This window comes from Epinephelus fuscoguttatus, linkage group LG23 (genome assembly GCF_011397635.1).
Source record: "Epinephelus fuscoguttatus linkage group LG23, E.fuscoguttatus.final_Chr_v1".
NCBI lineage: Eukaryota > Metazoa > Chordata > Actinopteri > Perciformes > Serranidae > Epinephelus > Epinephelus fuscoguttatus.
In genome coordinates this window covers 293,059-313,649 of record NC_064774.1, presented here as the reverse complement: position 1 = coordinate 313,649, position 20,591 = coordinate 293,059, and the positions used below count along the sequence as shown (strand labels likewise).

The 20,591-nt window shown below is 41.5% G+C and overlaps 1 protein-coding gene across 2 annotated transcripts in view; it reads left to right on the top strand.

The window, feature by feature from the left end:
- The window catches only part of LOC125884163 (serine/threonine-protein kinase DCLK2-like), a 30,690-nt gene extending 10,543 nt beyond the window's left edge, over positions 1-20,147 (top strand). For both annotated transcript variants that reach the window (XM_049568987.1, XM_049568988.1), the window contains exons 4-16: positions 4,254-4,380; positions 5,282-5,413; positions 5,532-5,620; positions 6,174-6,246; positions 7,402-7,507; positions 8,150-8,207; positions 8,750-8,869; positions 8,981-9,127; positions 9,498-9,631; positions 9,720-9,797; positions 10,755-10,851; positions 11,333-11,413; positions 11,763-20,147. In XM_049568987.1, the coding sequence (XP_049424944.1) occupies positions 4,254-4,380; positions 5,282-5,413; positions 5,532-5,620; positions 6,174-6,246; positions 7,402-7,507; positions 8,150-8,207; positions 8,750-8,869; positions 8,981-9,127; positions 9,498-9,631; positions 9,720-9,797; positions 10,755-10,851; positions 11,333-11,413; positions 11,763-11,888 (1,368 nt within the window). In that variant the 3' untranslated portion in view covers positions 11,889-20,147. The remainder of the gene's footprint in view (positions 1-4,253; positions 4,381-5,281; positions 5,414-5,531; positions 5,621-6,173; positions 6,247-7,401; positions 7,508-8,149; positions 8,208-8,749; positions 8,870-8,980; positions 9,128-9,497; positions 9,632-9,719; positions 9,798-10,754; positions 10,852-11,332; positions 11,414-11,762) is intronic.
- Positions 20,148-20,591: the final 444 nt, after the last annotated feature.

Genomic DNA, 20,591 nt, shown 5'->3' with positions numbered 1-20,591 from the left:
CAGGAGATTACCCCGCAAGTTAGCCACGTTGGATTGTGCCAGCATGAAAGCTTTGTCAGCCCGGGGGCCAACAGCAGTGTGAAAAAGGCTAAAGTCACAGTATGTTGTTTCTGCGACTGGGAACATCTGTGCAGTTTTAAAAGCACAGCACCATCGACAGATGACAATTCACTAAGGTCACATCAGTTCAGTCATAACGGTAATACTAAAATATGCAAATATTGGGTGGCGGATTATCTCAGACTGACAGAGTTCAGAAGATCTGAGAACCACACCATCTGGTAAAATATTAAAAAAGAACTCTGTGTCAGACGACCGTGTGTTTAATAAAGATGTAGTGTTGGCTGAAAGGTAATGTTGCTTTAAAAATTGTTTAAAAAATAAGAACATAATGTGTGCACACAAACATGTTTGTTTTACATCCTGTGTATGTGTTTAAGCTAATTTTTAATCTTTAAGCAGTCACTGTTTTAACAAACTGAAAAACACCTAATAAACCCCTGTAGCTCACAGATGTCAGGTTTGGAAATCAGAGCTGAAGCAAGTAGTTGATTAGAAACTGTTGTGTTACAGCTGGGGGAGGCAGAAATCTGAAAAAGGCCAAATAAATGTCAGAATTCAACATACAAGCCCCTCCCACCAGACGACCACAGCCATATGCATGAGTTTCATACAGTAAAGAAAAGATTTATCAAAGATTTAAACAAAGTTTACCAGACCACAAATGAGACAAGAATCAGCTGCTAGCAACCCCGCCATCCCTCTGCGCCACTCCCCGCCGCTGTGGACTGCTTCCCCGGGAGGAGAGCAGGCAGCAGCTACGGAAACAGAGCTTCAGTTGGCAGCAAAAGTGGCTCGAATTCTGCCGGTGCAAATCCTCCAGCGCTGGGGGATCACAGCAGGCCGGCGGCCAGCAGCAGCGCAGGCTGGGTCTAAAGGCCTTTGCACACTGAGTTCGTTTTTTTTTTTTTATTCAGATGCATTTTTTTATCCAAAAAAAAAAAAGTTAAACACGCAATACGTGACAAAACAAAAACCCACATTTCCTCCTTCGCCTCTCTCCACAGGAGTTACCTATCAGGCCGTCACCTTTCATTTGCATGAAGCGGCGGAGCTGTCCTCCACATTCTGTGTGTGGTCTACATCCTCCTTGCCATCATCATCATCCACCTGAATATTACTATCGCAGCTGTGTCCCGCCGCTTCATTTTCTTCACTGATTTGTCTCTAAAGGCTCTGACGGATGTGAAAAACACAGAAAATCGAACCTGTTCTGGGATTTTCAATGACGGACGAAAGTTTCTGAGTCAGTGTGCAAACGTAACTCATTTTTAGGCGTGCAATGATTTCAGATCAAAATAACCAGACTCAGTGTGCACAGTAATTTCCCCTTGTAACAGCAGCAACAGAAAGTTTGCTGATCCAGTAAGGAGTCGGGGCTGTCTGGTCCTCCAGAACCGGGGTTTGCGCCGGCTGGATTTGGGTTAGCTCGGCTGCTGACTGGGTCTTCAGTGGCAGAGAGTGAGGCGGAGGACACTGTGATTTGAGGCTCTAGCCAACATTAGCTGCATTATCATTCACTTCGCCGATATTAACACGTTTTGCTTCGTTTATTGTCAGACTCTCTTTTAGACTCTGTGTGATAAGTCCGTCTTCCTTCTTTGGGTTGCTTTGCAGCGGAGGCAGTTGTTGCCAATGCTGGAATAGCAACTTTGAATCAGACGTTCACCATCTGAAGGGACATGCACACAAATCTACATTTGTAGAGCAGTCAGTAGGAACGCCCTCTCTCTGAAATGACCTGCGATTGGCCAGAGTCTGATACCACGGGATTAACTTTCTAAAACTAGAGAAAAGGAGCCAAGAGGAGGTGCAGAAGTCTAGTTTTCTCTCAGTCCACTTAAATTACAATATGCACAAAGGTTATTATGGGATTTCTGCCCAAGCATGTTCTCTGAAGGCTTTTATTTTGAAGGCAGCGTGTCATAACGGAGGCTTTTATTCTCTGTCTGCCTCAGACAGCTCTCAGGCTCAGTCAGTCTGAATGAAACTGTGTGTGTGTGTGTGTGTGTGTGTGTGTGTGTGTGTGTGTGTGTGTGTGTGTGTGTGTGTGTCTGTTGTTCGTGTGTGTCCTCGCCTTCGTCCTTTCAGTTTGTGCAGCCACCTCAAGCAGCGGGATAGAAACCCCATCACACACACACACACACCACACATTGACACTGCAGTGTGGTCGCCATGGTAACCAGTCATCCAGTAACAACTCCGTCTTTGCTCCACACACACACACACACACACACACACACACACACACACAGTCTGTGCAGTTCCGGAGGCGTTGAGTAAAAAGTAAAACGGGGAGGAGTGAGAGGTGAAATTGAGGACAAAAGGAGGGAGGAAAGGAGGAAGTGAGGAGGAGGAAGAAAAGAAGGTGTCGAGCGGAGAAACTGAGGGAAAAAGAAAAAAACAGAGGAAGGTGTGAAGCTGTTGTGTAAAACGTACAAAGGAACACACTCGTGGATGTGTTTTGCAGCCAGTTTCTTCACAGTAACTCATTAAAATCCCTTTGCAGTGCTGTAAATGCTCTCTGTTAAAGAGACGATTTCAAGAAATATACTTCAGTCTGTCCATCAAATATGAAGCTGCAGCCAGTTAGCTTAGCATTAAGACTGGCAGTTGTGGACAGTAACTGAGCACATTGATTCAACTACAGTTCTGAGGTACTCTTACTTTACTAAGTCAACCAGCGTTTTGGAGTAATTCTGTATTGTGATATCCAAAGACAACTATCGTCTACTTGGTGCCTCTTGTCACATTTCAGAGACAGTTCCCCTCTAAATATTTCACGTGGTTTCATTTCAATAACTAGTGGAGGCTCAAAGAGAGAAGCAGGTTCCTTCAACAGAGGAAGCTGCAGTTTCAGGACCGCAGTTGTAGGACCCTAATTTTTTGAGGATGTGGGTGAGGGGTGGATGGAGCGATGCAGAGGTGGATGTGGTGGAGGATGGGATGGCTATGATAAGTCAAGAGACAGAAAGTAGTATTTGGGTGGAGTTAACCTTCAAACCTAAAGTACATGGACAGAAAGTGGTATTTGGATAAAATAAACATTTTAAAGCAAAAGTATTTGGACATGAAGTAGTATTTAGGTGAATAAACCTTTTAAACAAAAGGTTCTTGGACATGAGGTAGTATTTAGGTGAATAAGCCTTTTAAACCAAATGTTTTAAGACATTAAGTAGTATTTACGTGAAATAAACCCCCCTTTAAACCAAAATTTCTTGGACATAAAGTAGTATTTTGGTAGAATAAACCCTTCGAACCAAAGTAGTATTTGGGTGAAACAAACCTTTCAAATCAATAGCCCTTGGGCAGAATGTAGTACTTAGGTGGAATAAACCCTTTAAACAAAAAGTACTTGGACATAAAGTAGTATTTGGGTGGAATAAACCCTTCGAACCCAAAGTTCTTGGACATAAAGTATTTAGGTGAGGCAAACCTTTTAAATCAAAAGTATTGCGCCATAAAGTAGCAATTAGGTCAAATAAACCTTTTAAACTTAAAGCAGTTGGACATATAGTAGTATTTGGTTAAAATAAATAAATAAACTAAAGTACTTGGACAGAAGGTAGCTCTCGGGTGAAAGACGCCTTTAAAAGTCCTTTGACAGAAAGTGGTATTTGGATGTAATAAACCTTAAGAAACTGTAAGTAGGTAGAAAGTCGTATTTAGGTGGAGTAACTGTTTAAAACTAAACGTAGTTGGACTGAAAATAGTATTTGATGCATCAGTAATAATCTAATCAAATATAGTAAAACAGAGGACAAGTACATTAAGCTGTAAATACTTGTGTAGTTTTCCTACAGTAGGATTTTAACGCAGGACTTTGACTTGTAACAGAATATTTCTACATTGTTGTGTTGGTACTTTTACTTCCTCCAGTACTGACCTGGCCTCTGACAGTTTCTGAGTTTAATCCGTCCTCTCACTCCTCTGTTGATCCCTCTTTTCTTCACCTGTTATCTCCTGCAATTTGTCTGTCTATCCCTCTGTCCTTCTGTTTGAATCTGGGACATTGTGATGTACTGTTTAATCCTCAGACCGTTCTAAGACAGCAACGTGTGTGTTAGAATACTCCAGCTGTCGCCTGCTTTGTCACACACACACACACACACACGCACACTCCCATGTGCACTGTAGTGTTTTGAAACGTTTGATTAATCAGTATTTGTGTGTGTTTGTGTGTGTCTGTGTAGCTGACCTGTCTGCAGGATTTCTTCGGAGACGACGATGTGTTCATGGCGTGCGGGCCGGAGAAGTTTCGATACGCTCAGGACGACTTTGTGCTCACACACAGCAGCAAAACATCTGCTTTTGTTAACGGTGAGACACACAACACACACATTTCAATACATTCATTTATGTTTTCTTTTTGGATGAAGTTTGAGAAACAGTAATTAAAGAGATCATCAAAGTTAAAACTAAAAACAGGCCAGCGTATGGAGGTTGCTTTGTCAACACCACCATCGTCTTCCCTTGTTCACTCCTCCACAACAGGTCCTTACTCCTCCTTCACTAAAAATGTATATGTCACATCAACGCTGAAGGTATGGAACCAATTCAGACGCCATTTTGGATTTCAAACAAATTCTTTTTATGCTCCAGTATTGTCAAACCCAGCTTTCCTCCATCTATGGCTGATGGTGCTGCTCAACATGGTCCACTCCTGTATATCAACAATACATTTGCTACTTTTGAGCCTAATTCTTTTTACAGATTCGTAGTTACATCCATAGTATGGATCCCCAATCCCCCACTCTTCCTGACAAGACACAGTCTGACACTCTTCTTGCCCCACTTCCTACTTTGAAAGGCACCCTGTCAATTATCTGTAGACACATTTGTTCTCTACAAACGACCTCACGAAACAACATTAGGTCTTCATCAGAGGAGGAACTGGGAGAGGAAGTATCTGTGGAGCAACAGGAGGAGGCACTCAAGAGGGTACACACTTCCTCTATCTGTGCTGGGCATGGACTTTTACTATGTGAACATTCATAAGACACACTGGACCAAACAAGACTATCCAAAATCTAGCAGGATGTGGATCCCAAACCCCTGAAAATCATCCACATGTTTAGGAGCTGCCTATCACTTGTTAACTTTTGTTAAGATATTTTAATCTGCCGTTCCATCTCTGATAAGAATAAATGTGTAAAAATCTTCATCTCTCTCTCTCTCTCTCTCTCTCTCTCTCTCTCTCTCTCTCTCTCTCTCTCTCCAGAGTGCAGAGCCAAGGCATCTCGCTCCACCGCCACTGTAAAAACTACAACTCCCAAGAGCCCCAGCAGCTCTGGCTTCTCCTCCTCCAGGACTCCACCTAAAGGCCTGCCCAGAACGAAGTCTCCAGGTCCAGGTGTGAACCGAACAGTAAACAGCTGCTTGAAATTATCCTAAAATGTTTCTATAGTTTGTTGTTATCAGGATATTTTAACCAATCAGATGACTCCTCTCTCTTCTGTGTGTGTCAACAGCCAATGAGGCCTCAGGATCGCATTCAGCGGGGAAGTCCTCTAGATCCAGCCCCTCCCCCACAAGCCCTGGGACACGACGCAACCTCAAGGTCAGATGGATTGATTGATTGACTGATCAGTTGGTTTTGGCAGCAGCTGCTGGGTTCGCCTTTTTTGATACATATTTTTTAACCATTATTACAGTGTGTGAATTAAAGCTGAATAACAGAAGTGACTGATGTGGAAATAATTTGTTTAAATTAATCTTATACATTTGGTAAACAGCTCGGCTTACAGATGGAAAACTGGCATATTGTGTTTTTCAGCTGATCATATGAGAAAGTATCTGCAGATGTACAAGAAACACTGATGTAAACAGCCTGCTGACAGTGTAACGAACCATCGATTTGGATCGATACATCGATTCAGTGATCAACGACCCAATGTCATCGATGCAAAGAGAAAGCATTTATCGATATCATCATCTTTAAGATACGCTTTTGTTTTGAAAGTCTTGCATGGTATCGAAATGATATCGTGGCAAACGTAATATCGGCAAATATTGTATCGTTTTCTTTAAATCTTGAATCAGGTCCTCTTTCCATGTGTCTGTTTCCACTTTTCCATCTTGCATCTGACTCTCTTTTTTACTTTCCTGTGTAGATGTCTCCTCGTCGTGCTTCCTCCACAGATGTAAACGGAGAGGCCGAGCAGACAGATGACACCGCTGTCGAAGGTGTGTGGACACTTTCCAGACTTGTATTTTTGTTGATGAGGAGTAAAAGGAAAACATGCATCTCAAGAAAAGAGTCCCTAAAATCTCTGCGCAATAGTTTGAGTCAGCAGCAGCTTGAAAGCCTCTGGCATCAAGGGTTAGTCCCGGCTTTCATTCTGAGAGTCCTGAGAGTGTTTGGAAGTCAAAGACTGAAAAACTTTGAAGTGGAAGAGACTCAGTGGTTCAAGGTGTGAAAAGGTGGCAGGAAATCTTTTGAGTTTCTCGGCTCAAGAGAATTTTCAGAGCTGACGTCTGAATGACAGATGTCAGACTCCTGGAACTTGTTTGGTCACAGAGAGGTCAGCGGCTCAAAGTTAACTAAACTCAGCCAAGTATAAAAGTCAACAAAGGAGGCTTTCACATTTGGGCTTGGATCCAAATCTGAGTACACTGCACTCAAAAGTTCAGCTTGTTTGATTAGTGTGAACAATGTGGATTCAAAGGTGTGTCAGTCTGTGCTTGAGTCCACTTGAAAAGGTGATCTTAAGTGCGGTTCATGTGTACATTGGTGTGGTTTGCATCAAGAGTGAAAACCAGCTGCACCAAAACGCTTAAGTGGACTGCTTTTTAACTAGGGCTGCCCCCTAACCGTCGACCAAACATTAGTCGACCAGAAAGGTCATTGGTCGGCAAGATTTCGTTGGTTGCTCGCTGCAGAAAAGGTGAAGCTCTATCAGGAGCTGCGCCTTGTCAAAATAAATCCAAACCTATATGACTGGACCACGTGGGAATTTAATTTGAAAGGACAGACACAGGAAGTGGTGATGCTCAGCAGTCAGACAGGAGTCAGGTTAATTTCCAGGGCTGGTACCTGCGGTTATTCCACAGGCTAGTTAATAACATGTCGGGCAGGAAATCCAAAGTGTGGGATCATTTTGAGAAGGTGAAGGACGAACCCAAGGTGATATGTAAACTCATCTTCATTGGTCGACTACAAACATGACGTATCATCTGAAACATGGAAGTAGCTACATGCCCATTAGCCCACAGCGTCATTAACAGGCGGCTCGCTCAGTGTGTGACGTGCACTTGGAGATAAAATACACTGAGGCGCTGCACAAATTCATCGTACCTAATATGAAAATGCCTTAAAACCGTCCTCTCCTCTCCTCACAGTGAATGGGAATCGCTCCGTTTCGTCCTCCATCATCAACGAGAAGTACCAGGTCGGTAAAGTGATCGGAGACGGAAACTTTGCTGTGGTCAAAGAGTGCGTGGAGAGGTAAGGAACGTCAAAAGGTACAATTTAAATAATGAAAAAAAAAACCCTCAAAATACACTTTGTTGTTTTTATACCATTTCGACAGAACACTATGAACAGTACAGACGACACAGAAAAGAAAAATATCTGTGTAGTTAAATGAAAGGCCTCCAGCAGAAGGATCACTGCAGGGATTCAGTGATGTATAAGGGCGCTTTCACACCTGCCCCATTTAGTTTGGTTTAATTAAACTCAACACAGCGATCACACTCAGGTGCGCACCACAACAACCGGACTGAGACCTTCTTGAAGAGGTGGTCTCGGTCAGGTTACAAACAAACTGTTACAGTCCTGGAGGATTATTAAATTAAATTAATAGACATAATGATTAAGTTATTAATCAATCAAAATCATTTGCGGATTTCAGCCACTGAAACATGCATCTGTCAATTTAATAATTGTAAACTGAGTATTTTAGAGTATGCAAGACATTTAAAGACATTTAAAGATGTGACACTGAGTTTTTTTCTTATTTTTGGCTTTTTTCTGACACAACATTTAAGAGTGATTAAAATATAATAGCTAGATGGTAGTTTAATTATTAACACTGTAGTTACTTTAATGAAAATTCTAATTTCAAATTCAATGTGTTTTAATCGACAGGTCGACGGGACAGGAGTTTGCTCTGAAGATCATCGATAAAGCTCGCTGCTGTGGGAAGGTAACACTAACACTGTGGCGTTAATACTCCAGATTTATTCTAAAGCCCAGTTCAGACCGAAGATTCATGACTAGACAAAACCGTTTTGGAACGTTGTGGAGAAAAGTTGCGGCTGTGTGAACTGGCCGGTTTCATCATTGTAGCCAGTATTTAACTATCACTATGTTCTTTCAGATTTTGAGAAGCTACAAATTATATTCAGCCACAAAATAAGTCAGAAAAGCTGCAAATCAGAACAGAAGTACAGAGAGTTGTTGCATAGCGATGATACACCATCTCATCTGGTTGCATCGGTGTGAACCGGCAGGTTTTTAGAACGTTACAGAACGGAGCATTGACGGTAGTTGCCTGTTTCAACTCTTCTCGTCATGAATCTTTGGTCTGAACTGGACGTAACAGGAATAAACTCATGCACACCTCAAAAATGATTATCTAACATACTCCAAGTGTTACATTTAAACCACCAGCAGCCAATTAGAGATTAGCATATATTCATGCTGTCAAGGTTTTGCTAGATATTTTCTATGTTTGTGTGTGAACAGGAGCACCTGATAGAAAATGAAGTGGCAGTGCTGCGGAGGGTTCGACATCCCAGCATCATCCAGTTAATCGAGGTGGATGAAACGCCCAGTCAGCTGTTCCTGGTCATGGAGCTCGTCAAGGTCAGGCCTCATCATCATCATCATCATTTTCTTCTTCTTACTGTTTGACTTTGTAACCAAGAATGTGACGAAATATTTAAGCGACTGTTTTCATGTCTCTGCCTCCTTCAGGGCGGCGACCTGTTCGACGCCATCACCTCCTCCACCAAGTACAGCGAGCGTGATGCCAGCGCCATGGTGTTCAACCTGGCCGGAGCCATCAAGTACCTGCACCGGATGAACATCGTCCACCGAGACATCAAACCAGAGAACCTGCTGGTACACACACACACACACACACACACACACACACAGGCCAAAACTGAAGAAGCATAGAATAAAAGCTCCTGAGTGGTTTACCTGCAGGAGAGTCAGAGACGGGTGAGATGGGTGTGGTGGGGATGTGTGGACAGGTGATAGGCTGGCAGGAAGGTGTGGTGGAGAGACATGTATGGCAGGTAAAAAGTGCCCAGATAGTGTAGCTGGTCACGTTGTTGCTGCAGTGTGAACGTAGCATAAAAAAAAAATATTCCTTCACATAAGCGAACTCTCTGCCAGGAAGTGAATAAGCACAGTGAGTGTAAGCATTCTCATTAGGCTTTAGTGTGTGTACTGTGTGTATTTGAAGCTTTGATTGTATGTACTGCAGGTGTGTGAGTACCCAGACGGCACTAAGTCACTGAAGCTGGGTGACTTTGGTTTGGCGACGGTGGTGGAGGGACCGCTGTACACCGTCTGTGGCACGCCGACATATGTCGCCCCGGAGATCATCGCAGAGACCGGGTGAGAGAAATACAGAGTTTAAGTTGGTGATAAGAAAAAGTTAACACACACACTTCAATATTAAACTGTGGTGTGTATGTGTGTGTAGTTATGGTCTGAAGGTGGATATCTGGGCGGCAGGAGTGATCACCTACATCCTGCTGTGTGGATTCCCTCCATTCAGAAGGTCAGTGTAAAACGAAATCTGGGTGAACAACTGTGTCAGTTTGTATTTTATTAAAAGGGAACTCTGTTTTTTTTGTAAACCTGGACTGAATGTGCATATTAAGGCAGTACAGGAGGAGGTGCACATTAATAATCCTCCAGGACTGTAACATGCTCATATTTAACCCAAACAATGTGTCATGTGACTGCAGTTGCTTCACATCCAGGTCGGAACACCTTCTCACCACAAATGAACCACACCAGAGTTTGTTTGGAACCGGACCGAGACCACCTCTTCAAGAAGGTCTCGGTCGGGTTGTTCTGGTGCACACCTGAGTGTGATTGCTGTGTTCACACCTGCCCAAATGAACCGCACGTAGGAAATGAACTTGAGTTTGATTGAGGCAAACCAAACAGGGCAGGCGTGAAAGCACCCTAAGACACACTTTGCATACTTCTACATAACAAACTACTACCAGCACTATAGTATAGGTATGGTATAGTATTGGTAGTAGTTTGTTATGTACAGAAAATGTGTCTTACTCTTCTCCAAAAGATTTTCAGTGTCAGGGCTGAATAGTTGATTTTGACTGTGAAAAAATCTGTGAGATTTCGGAACGGGACCTCTCATTAGCAAGACTTGGACACAAAACAGACTGGAGCAAGTAAAAGGTACAGAAAAAGGTTTCATTTGTCTGAAGGGTCCTTTCTGTAATGTTGTCAGACACTTTAATAATCTGAGTCTGTCAGTGACAAATTGCTTTAATTCACATAAACAGTTGAGGCACATCTTCCTCGGGGAAGATGAAGAGGGCGTCCCTCACTCAGACACAAAAACCTGGAAAAACACGGTCCAGGTTAAAAAAAATACCAAAGTTCCCCCTGGTATATCATGTAAAATTAATGTTGTTGACTGATAAATATGATGTAATTTTGGTGCAGTTGATTCATAACATTTCCTTCCTCTTCCTGTCCTCAGTGAGAATAACGTCCAGGAGGAGCTGTTTGATCAGATCCTCAGAGGGAAGCTGGAGTTTCCGTCTCCAGATTGGGACACCATCAGCCTCCCAGCCAAGGTACCACTTACTCATAAGCCCCGTTTCTACCAAACACTTTTGGTATAGTACCTTTGGAACCAAAAGTAACCCTTCAGACATGGTACCTAGACCCTAGTGTTTCCACCACAAACAGTCCTCGTAAATGTGGGAGGGGTCATCCAAGAGAGACAATAAAACTAATGGAAGGGTCAAAGTTGAAATTTAAGGTGTGCTGATTGATTCAGTCACTTATTTAAATAATAATTTTGTTAATAAACAAACAAGTAACAATTAATAATTAAATCAAAACATCTCTGAGCCACTTTTAAGTGTTTACAAGACTAAAACTGCACAACTTTACGTTGCAAAAGTTTCTGTGATGACACGACTGCAGCGTAAACATCTAATCATGTAATCCATGTGAAATTCCTTCCATACCTTTTTGTAATAGATTTCAATAGAACATGAATGCAATCAGTTTTACTGCAGGCTGCTGACAATCACATGACCTGTTCCTCAGATGCTGATCAGTCAGATGCTGCAGGTGAACGTTGACACTCGTTTCACTGCCGAGGAGGTCCTGTCCCACCCCTGGGTGACGGTAAGAACACACCTGTAAACAGGCAAATACACACATACGGACTACAAGAGAGGAAGTGTGTTTTATCACTCTGGATTCTGACAATCACTTTGTAACGCACATTAAAGCAGAAGTATGTTCTGTGGTTACATCATGAAAGCAACAGTTTGAGCTTATTTGTCAGTAACTCATTAAAAATACAAGACTGACCGAAATATTTGGAAAAATACACATAACAGTTATTCAAAAAACAGAACAAAAATTAAAACACAAGCCCATTAAATTACAAGATAAATGCTAAAAAATAAACCCGGTGCTGACTCTTATGTTAACTTTTATAATAAAACTTGTTTATAATGTGTCTGTTTAGGATGAGGCTCCCGTAGACTCCAACACTGTGAGCAGCACTGAAGAACCGACCAGTGGCGACGCACTGGAACCAGAGCAGGAATCCCCAATACTGGAAACCAAACAAGTTCCCTCACCTCTGGTTTAAAACACACCCCCTTTGATCGACCGGAAACCCAAAAAGTTTCCCCACCTCTGGTCTAGACCCGTCCAGGAAACCAAACAGGTTCCCTCAAATATGGACCAGAACACGTCCCCTTTCATCTACTGGAAACCAAACAAGTATCCCTATCTCTGCTCTAGAACTCCTGGTTCGTGCACTGAAAACAAAGTTCCTTCACATCTGCTCTAGAATATGCCCCTTTTCATCTAATGGTAACCAAAGGAGTTCCCACACCTTTGGTCTAGAACTAGTCTTGTTTCATCCAGTGGAAACCAAACAAGTTCCTACATCTCTGGTTTTGAACAAGTACCCTTTTAAAAACTGGAAACCCAAATCAAAACTAGTCTAGAACTCTTCCTTTTTTCCCCCTCCAATAAAATCTTGATTTTTGTCACCTGCAGTCCAGAGCACATCCTGTTTGATCTTGTGGAGCCCAAATGAGTTTTATCTTCTGGAAGCAAAACAAGTCGACCACCATCCAATTTAGGAGAAGACTTTTTACAGCTACCGGAAACAAAATATGTTCTCTGGCATCTGACCTAGAACACCTTCCTGTTTCTTCTACTGGAAACCAAACAAGTTCCCTCATTCTTGGTCTACAATAAATCTCCATTTACCCACTGAAAACTGACCAAGTTCCCTCAAATCTGGTCTAGAATCCTACCTGTTCAATCTACTTGCCTCAGTGCTGGTCCAGAAGTGTCCCATTGCCTTTATGGGAAACCAGTTCTCTCACTTTTGGTCCTGAAAACATCTTGTTTCATCTACTGGATACTTAGCATGTTCTCGTACCTCTAGAAACCAAATAAGTTCAGACAAATCTGATCTAGAACTCATCCCATTTCATCCACTGAAAATCAAATAAGCTCTCAAAAATTGGGTCCAGGACTTGCCCTGTTTCATCCACTGGAAACCAAATAAGTTCCCACAAATCTGGTCGAGAACTCATCCTGTTCTTTCACCTGAAACTAAATAACTCCTCAGTCGATAATACATCCCCTTTTATCAATTGGAAACCAAATGAGTTTTCTTAAATCCGCCCTAGAATCAGTCGTGCTTCAACTACTGGAAACCATCAGGTTCCCTCTTGTCTCGAACATGTATTTTATCTTCCAGAAACCAAATCTCTACCCCCGTCTCTGGTGTAGAATGTATCCTATTTAATTCAATGGAAAGTTCCCTCAAACCAAGTCTAGATAATGTCCCTTTTAAAACGTAGACAAAAAGAGGTTCCCATACCCCTGGTTTAGAACATGTTTATTTTCATGTACTGGAAACCCTAAAAGACCAAACAATCAATCAAGTTCCTTAAAATCTGGTTTAGAACACGTCCCCTTTTATCAACTGTAAACCGAGTAAGTCCCCACAAATCTGGTCGAGGACTCATCCGTTTTCATTCACTGGAAACCAAACAAGTTCCCACCAACCTGGTCTAGAACTAGTCCCGTTCTTTCCAAATTACGTCCTTTGTCTAGAATCACCCTCAGATCTGCCCTAGAATCAGTCCTGTTTCAGGTACTGGAAACCAAACAAGTTCCCCTCATCAAGATCTCATTCTGTTTTTATTTCTTTCTTGATTTACTGGAAACCAAACTTACTACTTCTTACTTCAACTTGACACCAGATGAGTTTCTCGCTCCTTGGTCTTTAGAGACGTTTCATTTTATCATCTGGAAACTGATCAGGATTTCTCACCTCTAGTCTGGAACAGATGCTGTTTGCTCCACTAGAAAAAAAATCAAGTTCCCCATTTATTTCCAACTTATCTCATGGAAACTGTCCTCACCTCTGGTCTGGACCAGCATTTAATCGACTGAAGACTTTCGAGAGTCCCGTCGCTGCTGCTGTACTGAAAAGTATTTACATTGTCTTTGATAAGCTCCAACATGAGATGGGGTCCCATTTTGTTTTGGCTGGACACTGATGAAGTCGCCTCACTGCTACTTGAAGGACACACTCCATATCAACATTGGGACACCATGAAGGTGCTATTGGACACATCTTGTCTCATGGGACTGGACCCATTTCCTTAAAATGGCCCTCACCTCTGGTCTGAATGACTGAACTCAGAGGGTCTGAAAAAGGCCACAAACCACTTTCATAGGGGAAATATACAAAAGACTCAACAACAAATGTTCCCTCTGATAAAGGGATTATGTTCTCTGTAGTCCCTGCCGTTTGGCAACCAGGATGTCTTCCATTTATTCTGGGAAACGTCCCATTTCTCCTGCCTTTACCCTCCAGCTCTCCTTCCGCTGACCTGAAGGACGTTTCTCATCTCTTATACATGGCACCCACCGACCCAAGGAGATATCTGAGTACTGTGCCTGTTTACGCTGCTGATGAATTCCTCTTAATATCCTAAATCTCAGCCATTTCCTTCCATAGGTTCCACTCTTCAAACCCCAGCACTTATCATTAGGTGTACAGACAGATGAGGCTCATTGTTTTTGGTTTTTACAGATTTTCCCTAAAATATACTTTGGTTTTTGAAAAAGACGCAGGTTGGTTTAAAAGATGAAACATTTTAAAAAAATATGTGTTCTTGCCAAAAGTTGGATGGGAAAATTGACATCATTCCCATGTTTGTACATAAAGCATCAAGTTGGAGCGGGGAGGTGATTAGCCTAGCTTAGCCTAAAGACTAAAGGAGACTGTGTCCAAGGTTTAGAAATCACTTTACCACGGACTCTAAAGCTCACTAATTAACACATAGTTACTGCATTTAATCAGTACACAAAAAGAAATGTGAAAATGGCTAAATGTGGTTTTGTTCACCAAGAAATCGGTCCAATATGTAACTCTTCATAAAACCACAAATGTTGTTTTCTGCTTGTATTTTTGTTATATTGATTTTTCAAAAAAATAGATTTTAAAGCCTTTAACTCTTGAAATTAAACATTACCGGATTTGTTGTGGGAAAAAAGGAAGAACACCAAAAATAATGAGCCTCGTCTCCACAGTGTACTCCACCGAGGGACACTTTCCAACACTCCTGTCTTTCACCTGTTCCACAGCCTTCGTACTGTAACTCAAATTAACTGAGTGTCTTCTAAACCTCACAGTTTTGGGGGAAAAAAAAAATTCACCAACCTTTCAAAGGTTTCTACCTGCAGTATGACTGAGGTCAAGGGGCACGTCCCAGTCCATACCCCGAGCTCCCTGCCTCTCCTCCCGCCTGCAAGTTAGCGGAGGATAAAATATGTTGTAAATACTGTAAATATCACTCTGTCTGTTGGTGTCTGTCTGTGTGAGTCAGTTGTGAAGTAGGGAAACAGTAGCAGTTTTGAAAAAATAAATACTACAATGAAAAGAAACAATCATCATAGACATGACGTGTCAGTACCCCGAAAAAAAAACCTTGTTTTCCCTAAGCAGCCAATGTTTGTTGAATTCAAAACATATATATTTTCCACATTGATACAGGAACATTTTGACAGTTAAACATTTACAGTGGTGCAAATCTAAAGTATTGGTACTTTACTTGAGTAGTACTATTCATGACACTTACACTCTTCTGTAGGCTGGGGCGGTGTCTACTTTTTATACCTTCCTAAATTTTACCGAGGTATATGGTTAATGACAGTATTTGTGTGCAGTGCTGCTGCTTTCTAAATATCCTGGTATACTGCCCTCCCAAGCCTTCTCCGCCCCAAGACCAATATTGTGCTTTTTACTTTATCTGTCAGTTTTACTTATTTTATAAATTAATTTTTTACATGCAAAACACAAAGAAGTTTTAAAATATGATCAAATTATCAAACAGCATATAAAAAATTTGCTTAAATAATTAGTCGAGTAATCAATGGCTTAATTTGTCATTTAGCAATCATTAATCAGTGAATCATTTTTCATGCAAAATTACCAAGCATTTCCTGGTTACTACTTCTCAAAACGTGAAAATAAGTTGAAGGGGTCACTTCAAGCTCTGGATAATCATGATTATAAAGTAGAATAAATTGATTGATTAAGAAAATAATCAGGAGATGAAACCAAACTGATTTCATCATTATTTGCAGGCCAATACAAAATCAGCTCCACCGCAACAACTACAACAGTAAAATACTGCTTAAAGATTAATATGCGAGTAATAATATAAAACAGTATTCATCAGGGCTGCCCCCGACTAAGAATTTTTCTAGTCGACAAATAGACGTCATTTAGGGCCATTAGCTGATGAGTCGCCCGCATGTTTACGATATTACTTTAATTATTAAATTATATATTTTGGGCAGAGCATCACAATGGTTTGTGGAATAACCGCAGGTACCAGCCCTGGAAATTAACCTGACTCCTGTCTGACTGCTGAGCGTGGCCACTTCCTGTGTCTGTCCTTTCAGATTAAATTCCCACATAGTCCAGTCATATAGGTTTGGATTTATTTTAACAAGGTCCAAGCTCCTAAGAGAGTTTCACATTTTTCTGCAACTAATTGACCAATGAAATCTTGCAGACTAATGACCTTTCTGGTCGACACGTTTGGTCAGCTGTTAGGGGGCAGCCCTAGTATCTATATAGCATACAATTAGCTATACTGTTGGTGCGTTCACAAATAGTCAGAAATTGGCCTGTTCAGGAGCACAGTTGGAATGCACCATTCGGTTATTCAGAGCACCACACTCTCAGAGCAGCAGAGCGTACTCTGGGCAGAGTGCCGAGTTCATTCGTTAATTAATATGAAAACAGAACGCTTTTACTTTTGATACTTTAAGTGCATTTTCCTGATAATACTCAAGTACATTTACATGTAACAGAGTATATTTACAGCGTGGTATTAGTGCTTCTACTTCAGTAAAGTATCTGAATACTTCCTCCGCCACTGCTTAAAAGTATTGTAGCTCCTTATTCAAACCAAAAACAGGCAGAAGTTAAACAAGGTTTCTGAGGGATGTTGACGAACTGTAATGAAAGAGTTCTTAACCTTGAAGTCGAGCTCCCTGATCGATCTGGTAGCAATCGTTGCCTAGCAACAAAGGGTGAGCCGGACAGTGATGGATCTCTTTCCTTATATGGTCATGTGTCTGTGAGATGTGACGTTAGTGGGTCATCTAGCAATCATGTCGCTCCATCCAAACATCCATCATGTTGTCTGTTGATGTAACTGGTTATAAGAATCACTGAGAGGGAAGGAATGGTGTGTGTGTGTGTGTGTGTGTGTGTGTGTGTGTGTGTGTGTGTGTGTGTGTGTAAATAAGTGTGTGAGAGTATTTCCACAGTGTAATGTTTTAACTTATAATCATGTGGAATGTATGAGGTTCAGTATGTGTGTTTTGTCTGCGTCAGAGGGAGTAGGGGGTCACTTTTTTTTAAAACTTGAAAATAGTCTGGATAAATGCGTTGACTGATGCAGTGTTGTGACCTTACCATGATCGTTGAACTTAGCACGACCTTTCCATGGCCTTGACCTTTTGGCCGGAGCCACTGATTAAATGTTTGGCGAGGACGTGCTGTTGAAGCAGTGTTGAAGACTCTGAGATGACAGTTGTGGGAACTTTTAAAAAGCTTGAAGCTCACAAAGTGTATCCGAGGACTAAATGCAAACTAAACACAGGCTTTACCATTAATGAAATGAATCGCCACAATTTATTACAGCTAATTTGCCCCATTACAGTTTCACGTCAGCATCCCTCGACGTATAATCAACGCAACAACGTCAGACACGTTCCAGCATTTACCTACACTCAAACTATGACTCAGAGAGTTATGTGGCAGAGAGTGGAGCCCGACCTCACTCTGAAGTAGTTGAAATCTGGCGCTCGGGCAGTGACTTATGGCGTCAGACACTGGCGAAAGAACCGTCCTTTCACATTGACAGCACTTGATGGTGAAAGAGGGAAACACGACAGGACAAGAACGAAAGTTAAGGCAGCAAAAGTCCGACTAGAGTGGTACAAGAGGGGTGGTGGTTGGGTCCAACAAACACTGACTTTCACCGAGGAGAGCGGTGTTCACGTCCCGTAAGATTCTAAAGCCAAACCCTGTTCTTTTTTTCCTAAACCGAACCATGTACGTTAGTTGTTGGAGGGGAAAAAAATGGCAATTTGCAATGTCGTACTGACGTAGTGCTTTTATTTTTTGAAAGAAGACAATACATGTAACAGGCAGAACTTGACATGGTGTCCCAGAAAGTCAACAACCAACACACCCAGGGTACCTTGCACGTCATATTTGAACGTGGAAAGTCCATGACCAAACGTCAATATGTGACTTGGTTGGAGTGAGAATGTGTAGATGAGTGAGTAGCCAGTAGCCATGCTGCTTGCTGCAACTCTGGCTTCCCTAGAATCTATGTAATCTGTTACAGAGGCCAGAAAAGGCTCACTTAAGCATGTGTTAATGCAGTTTTTCTTTTATTTCAGTGACAAAAGCTCTCTGAAAACAGTTCCTTATAGCGACAGTCATTGCAGAACTCAACTAAAAATTTGAAACTGTAAAACTTTGATTAGTAGCCTGGGCTATTATTTGCTTAAATCACTGAAATCAGCAGGCCCATATTTGGGACAGGCCTTTAATTCCTTTCACACAAAACTGTTGCTCAGCAAATATGGGAAATAGAATCAAATTGTTTATTTAAACCAGTATGAATATTACTTGTATAAATATTAGGCTTCAGATGAAATATATATTATGAGTCGTTTATTTAATGTAGCTCTGACAGACAGCACATCAAGGGAATTACAGCACTCGAGAATTACAGGACCCGTCACACCAACACAACGCCACTTAACCCTGTTTAAACACTACTCACAACTGGGATTAATTTTTATGATAAACCCTTTTGATTCTATTGATCAGAGGACGGAGGAAAAGAATATGAAGAACTTAGAATATTGAGGAAAACAAATCTGCACTTTTATAATGTGTTTAAAAATGACCCATTAGGAAACAAGTCATTGTGAAGTCGTCTCTGTGAAAACACTGAATATTATGATAACACTAAGTATTTACACACCAGTCATCACAATCATGATTCATCAGTTCCAAGGTTGAATCATCATTTGCAGCAAAAGTCAAACTCCTTTAATCAGTGGCTCGGCCTTTGACCTTCTATGCCTGCTATGAACCCAGTAGTCTTAATTCTTTTCTCTTTGCTTTATACCAAACCAGAAGGAGCCTTTTGTTGATGCTGTTAGCGACGCAGCCACACCTGGGTCAACCCGCAGCTGAAATATTTTGCTTATATCGCCTTTGTGTTACTTTTGACTGCTTTTGTAACGTCCTGAAATGAACCGAAATCCATTTAATCCCCTGAAAGTTTAGAAATGTTGTTGCATAATCGTGACACTGAAAACGCAATTTCTTGTTCCCATTCTCTGTGTTTCACTGCATTCACTTTCCAGAAGAACGACTGCATGTTCGAGTGACCTTTCCTCTTGTCCGAATTGTCACTGCTATTTGGGAATTTGCTTCTCTCTTTTATAAAACACTAACTCTATTATTAAAGTTAACGTTTGTTCAGGAAGGAGCAAAAGTCTACTGAAAAATACAGTCAAATATACCAGTAATTCCCTCAAACTGTGACTTCACTGGAACTTGAACGCAGCTTTAATTCACAGGTGGGTGGAGTTTAGTAATCATTCAGAGACAATCCATCTGGTGTCACTGACTTGAAGTGACTGAGTGTATTTCAGAGTGATCTGACCCGGTGTGGCTGTCGTTATTAGGCCCTTTGTGTGTGTTTTTATCAAATGCAGTGTGTGTCTGTGTGTGCGATCATTTCACATCATGCCTCATTTTAAACAGGAACTGATTTTTTTTTTATGAAGTGCAGTAGACAACGTAGGATTTTGAATCAAACTGGGCTCGTTTTCCTAAAAGGATTCTCTGAGTCTGATTTATGTTTCGTCCAATCTGCGGAAACATTTAAAGCTTCATTTTAAAGACAATCCAGTTTCTGGAATGACAGTAATGAACTCCTGAAAGTGGCCAAAAAAAGCCTTTTGACATTTGCTACTTAAAACGTGTTATTTCTTCACAGCTCATTTGCTCAAACTGTACTGCGAGATGCTTTTAGGAAAACGAGTCCTGGGTTGAAGTGGAAGGAGAGGTGAGAACTTTTGAGGACATGCTGTAAACATGTTTTAATGCTAACAGTGATCTGTAATGTGATGTGTGTTGATATGAAACATGAATGTTTGTTGGGATCGGGGTGCGGGCGTTCGGAGAAAATCACAACCCTGATTTGGATCCAGAAAAGATGCATTCAACAGTGAAAATAAAAACTGATGCAGTGGCATCATGTTAACCTGCTGTGTCGTTGGTACTGTTGTATTTAATTAGTTTATAAGGAGGAATTTTTAAAACAAACACTAACTGTTTATATTTCCTGACATTAACAGCATGAGCAGAGGAACTAAGTCTAAGTTGTGACAAAGAAAATGTTTAAAAGAATACTTCACTTACTCACTTGGTGCTTCTTGAAGTCAAGGATGCTTCCTTGGTAGGACAGCTTCCTCCAAGTCGGGTCCTACAGAGGCTAGACCAGACTCCATCCAAGCATTCGGCAAACACACATTGGAACAGGCTGGCAAGTGCCCAGGTGTGCGTCACTGAAGAGGTCGCACCTTCAGTTCTGGCAAATTATGTGCAAAGACTTGCGGATACTTCATGCGCACTTAGGATACGCATATGCATCCTTGAAAATTCTCTGAAGGAAGGACTCGGTCCTTGGTAAAATTTTAAGGATCC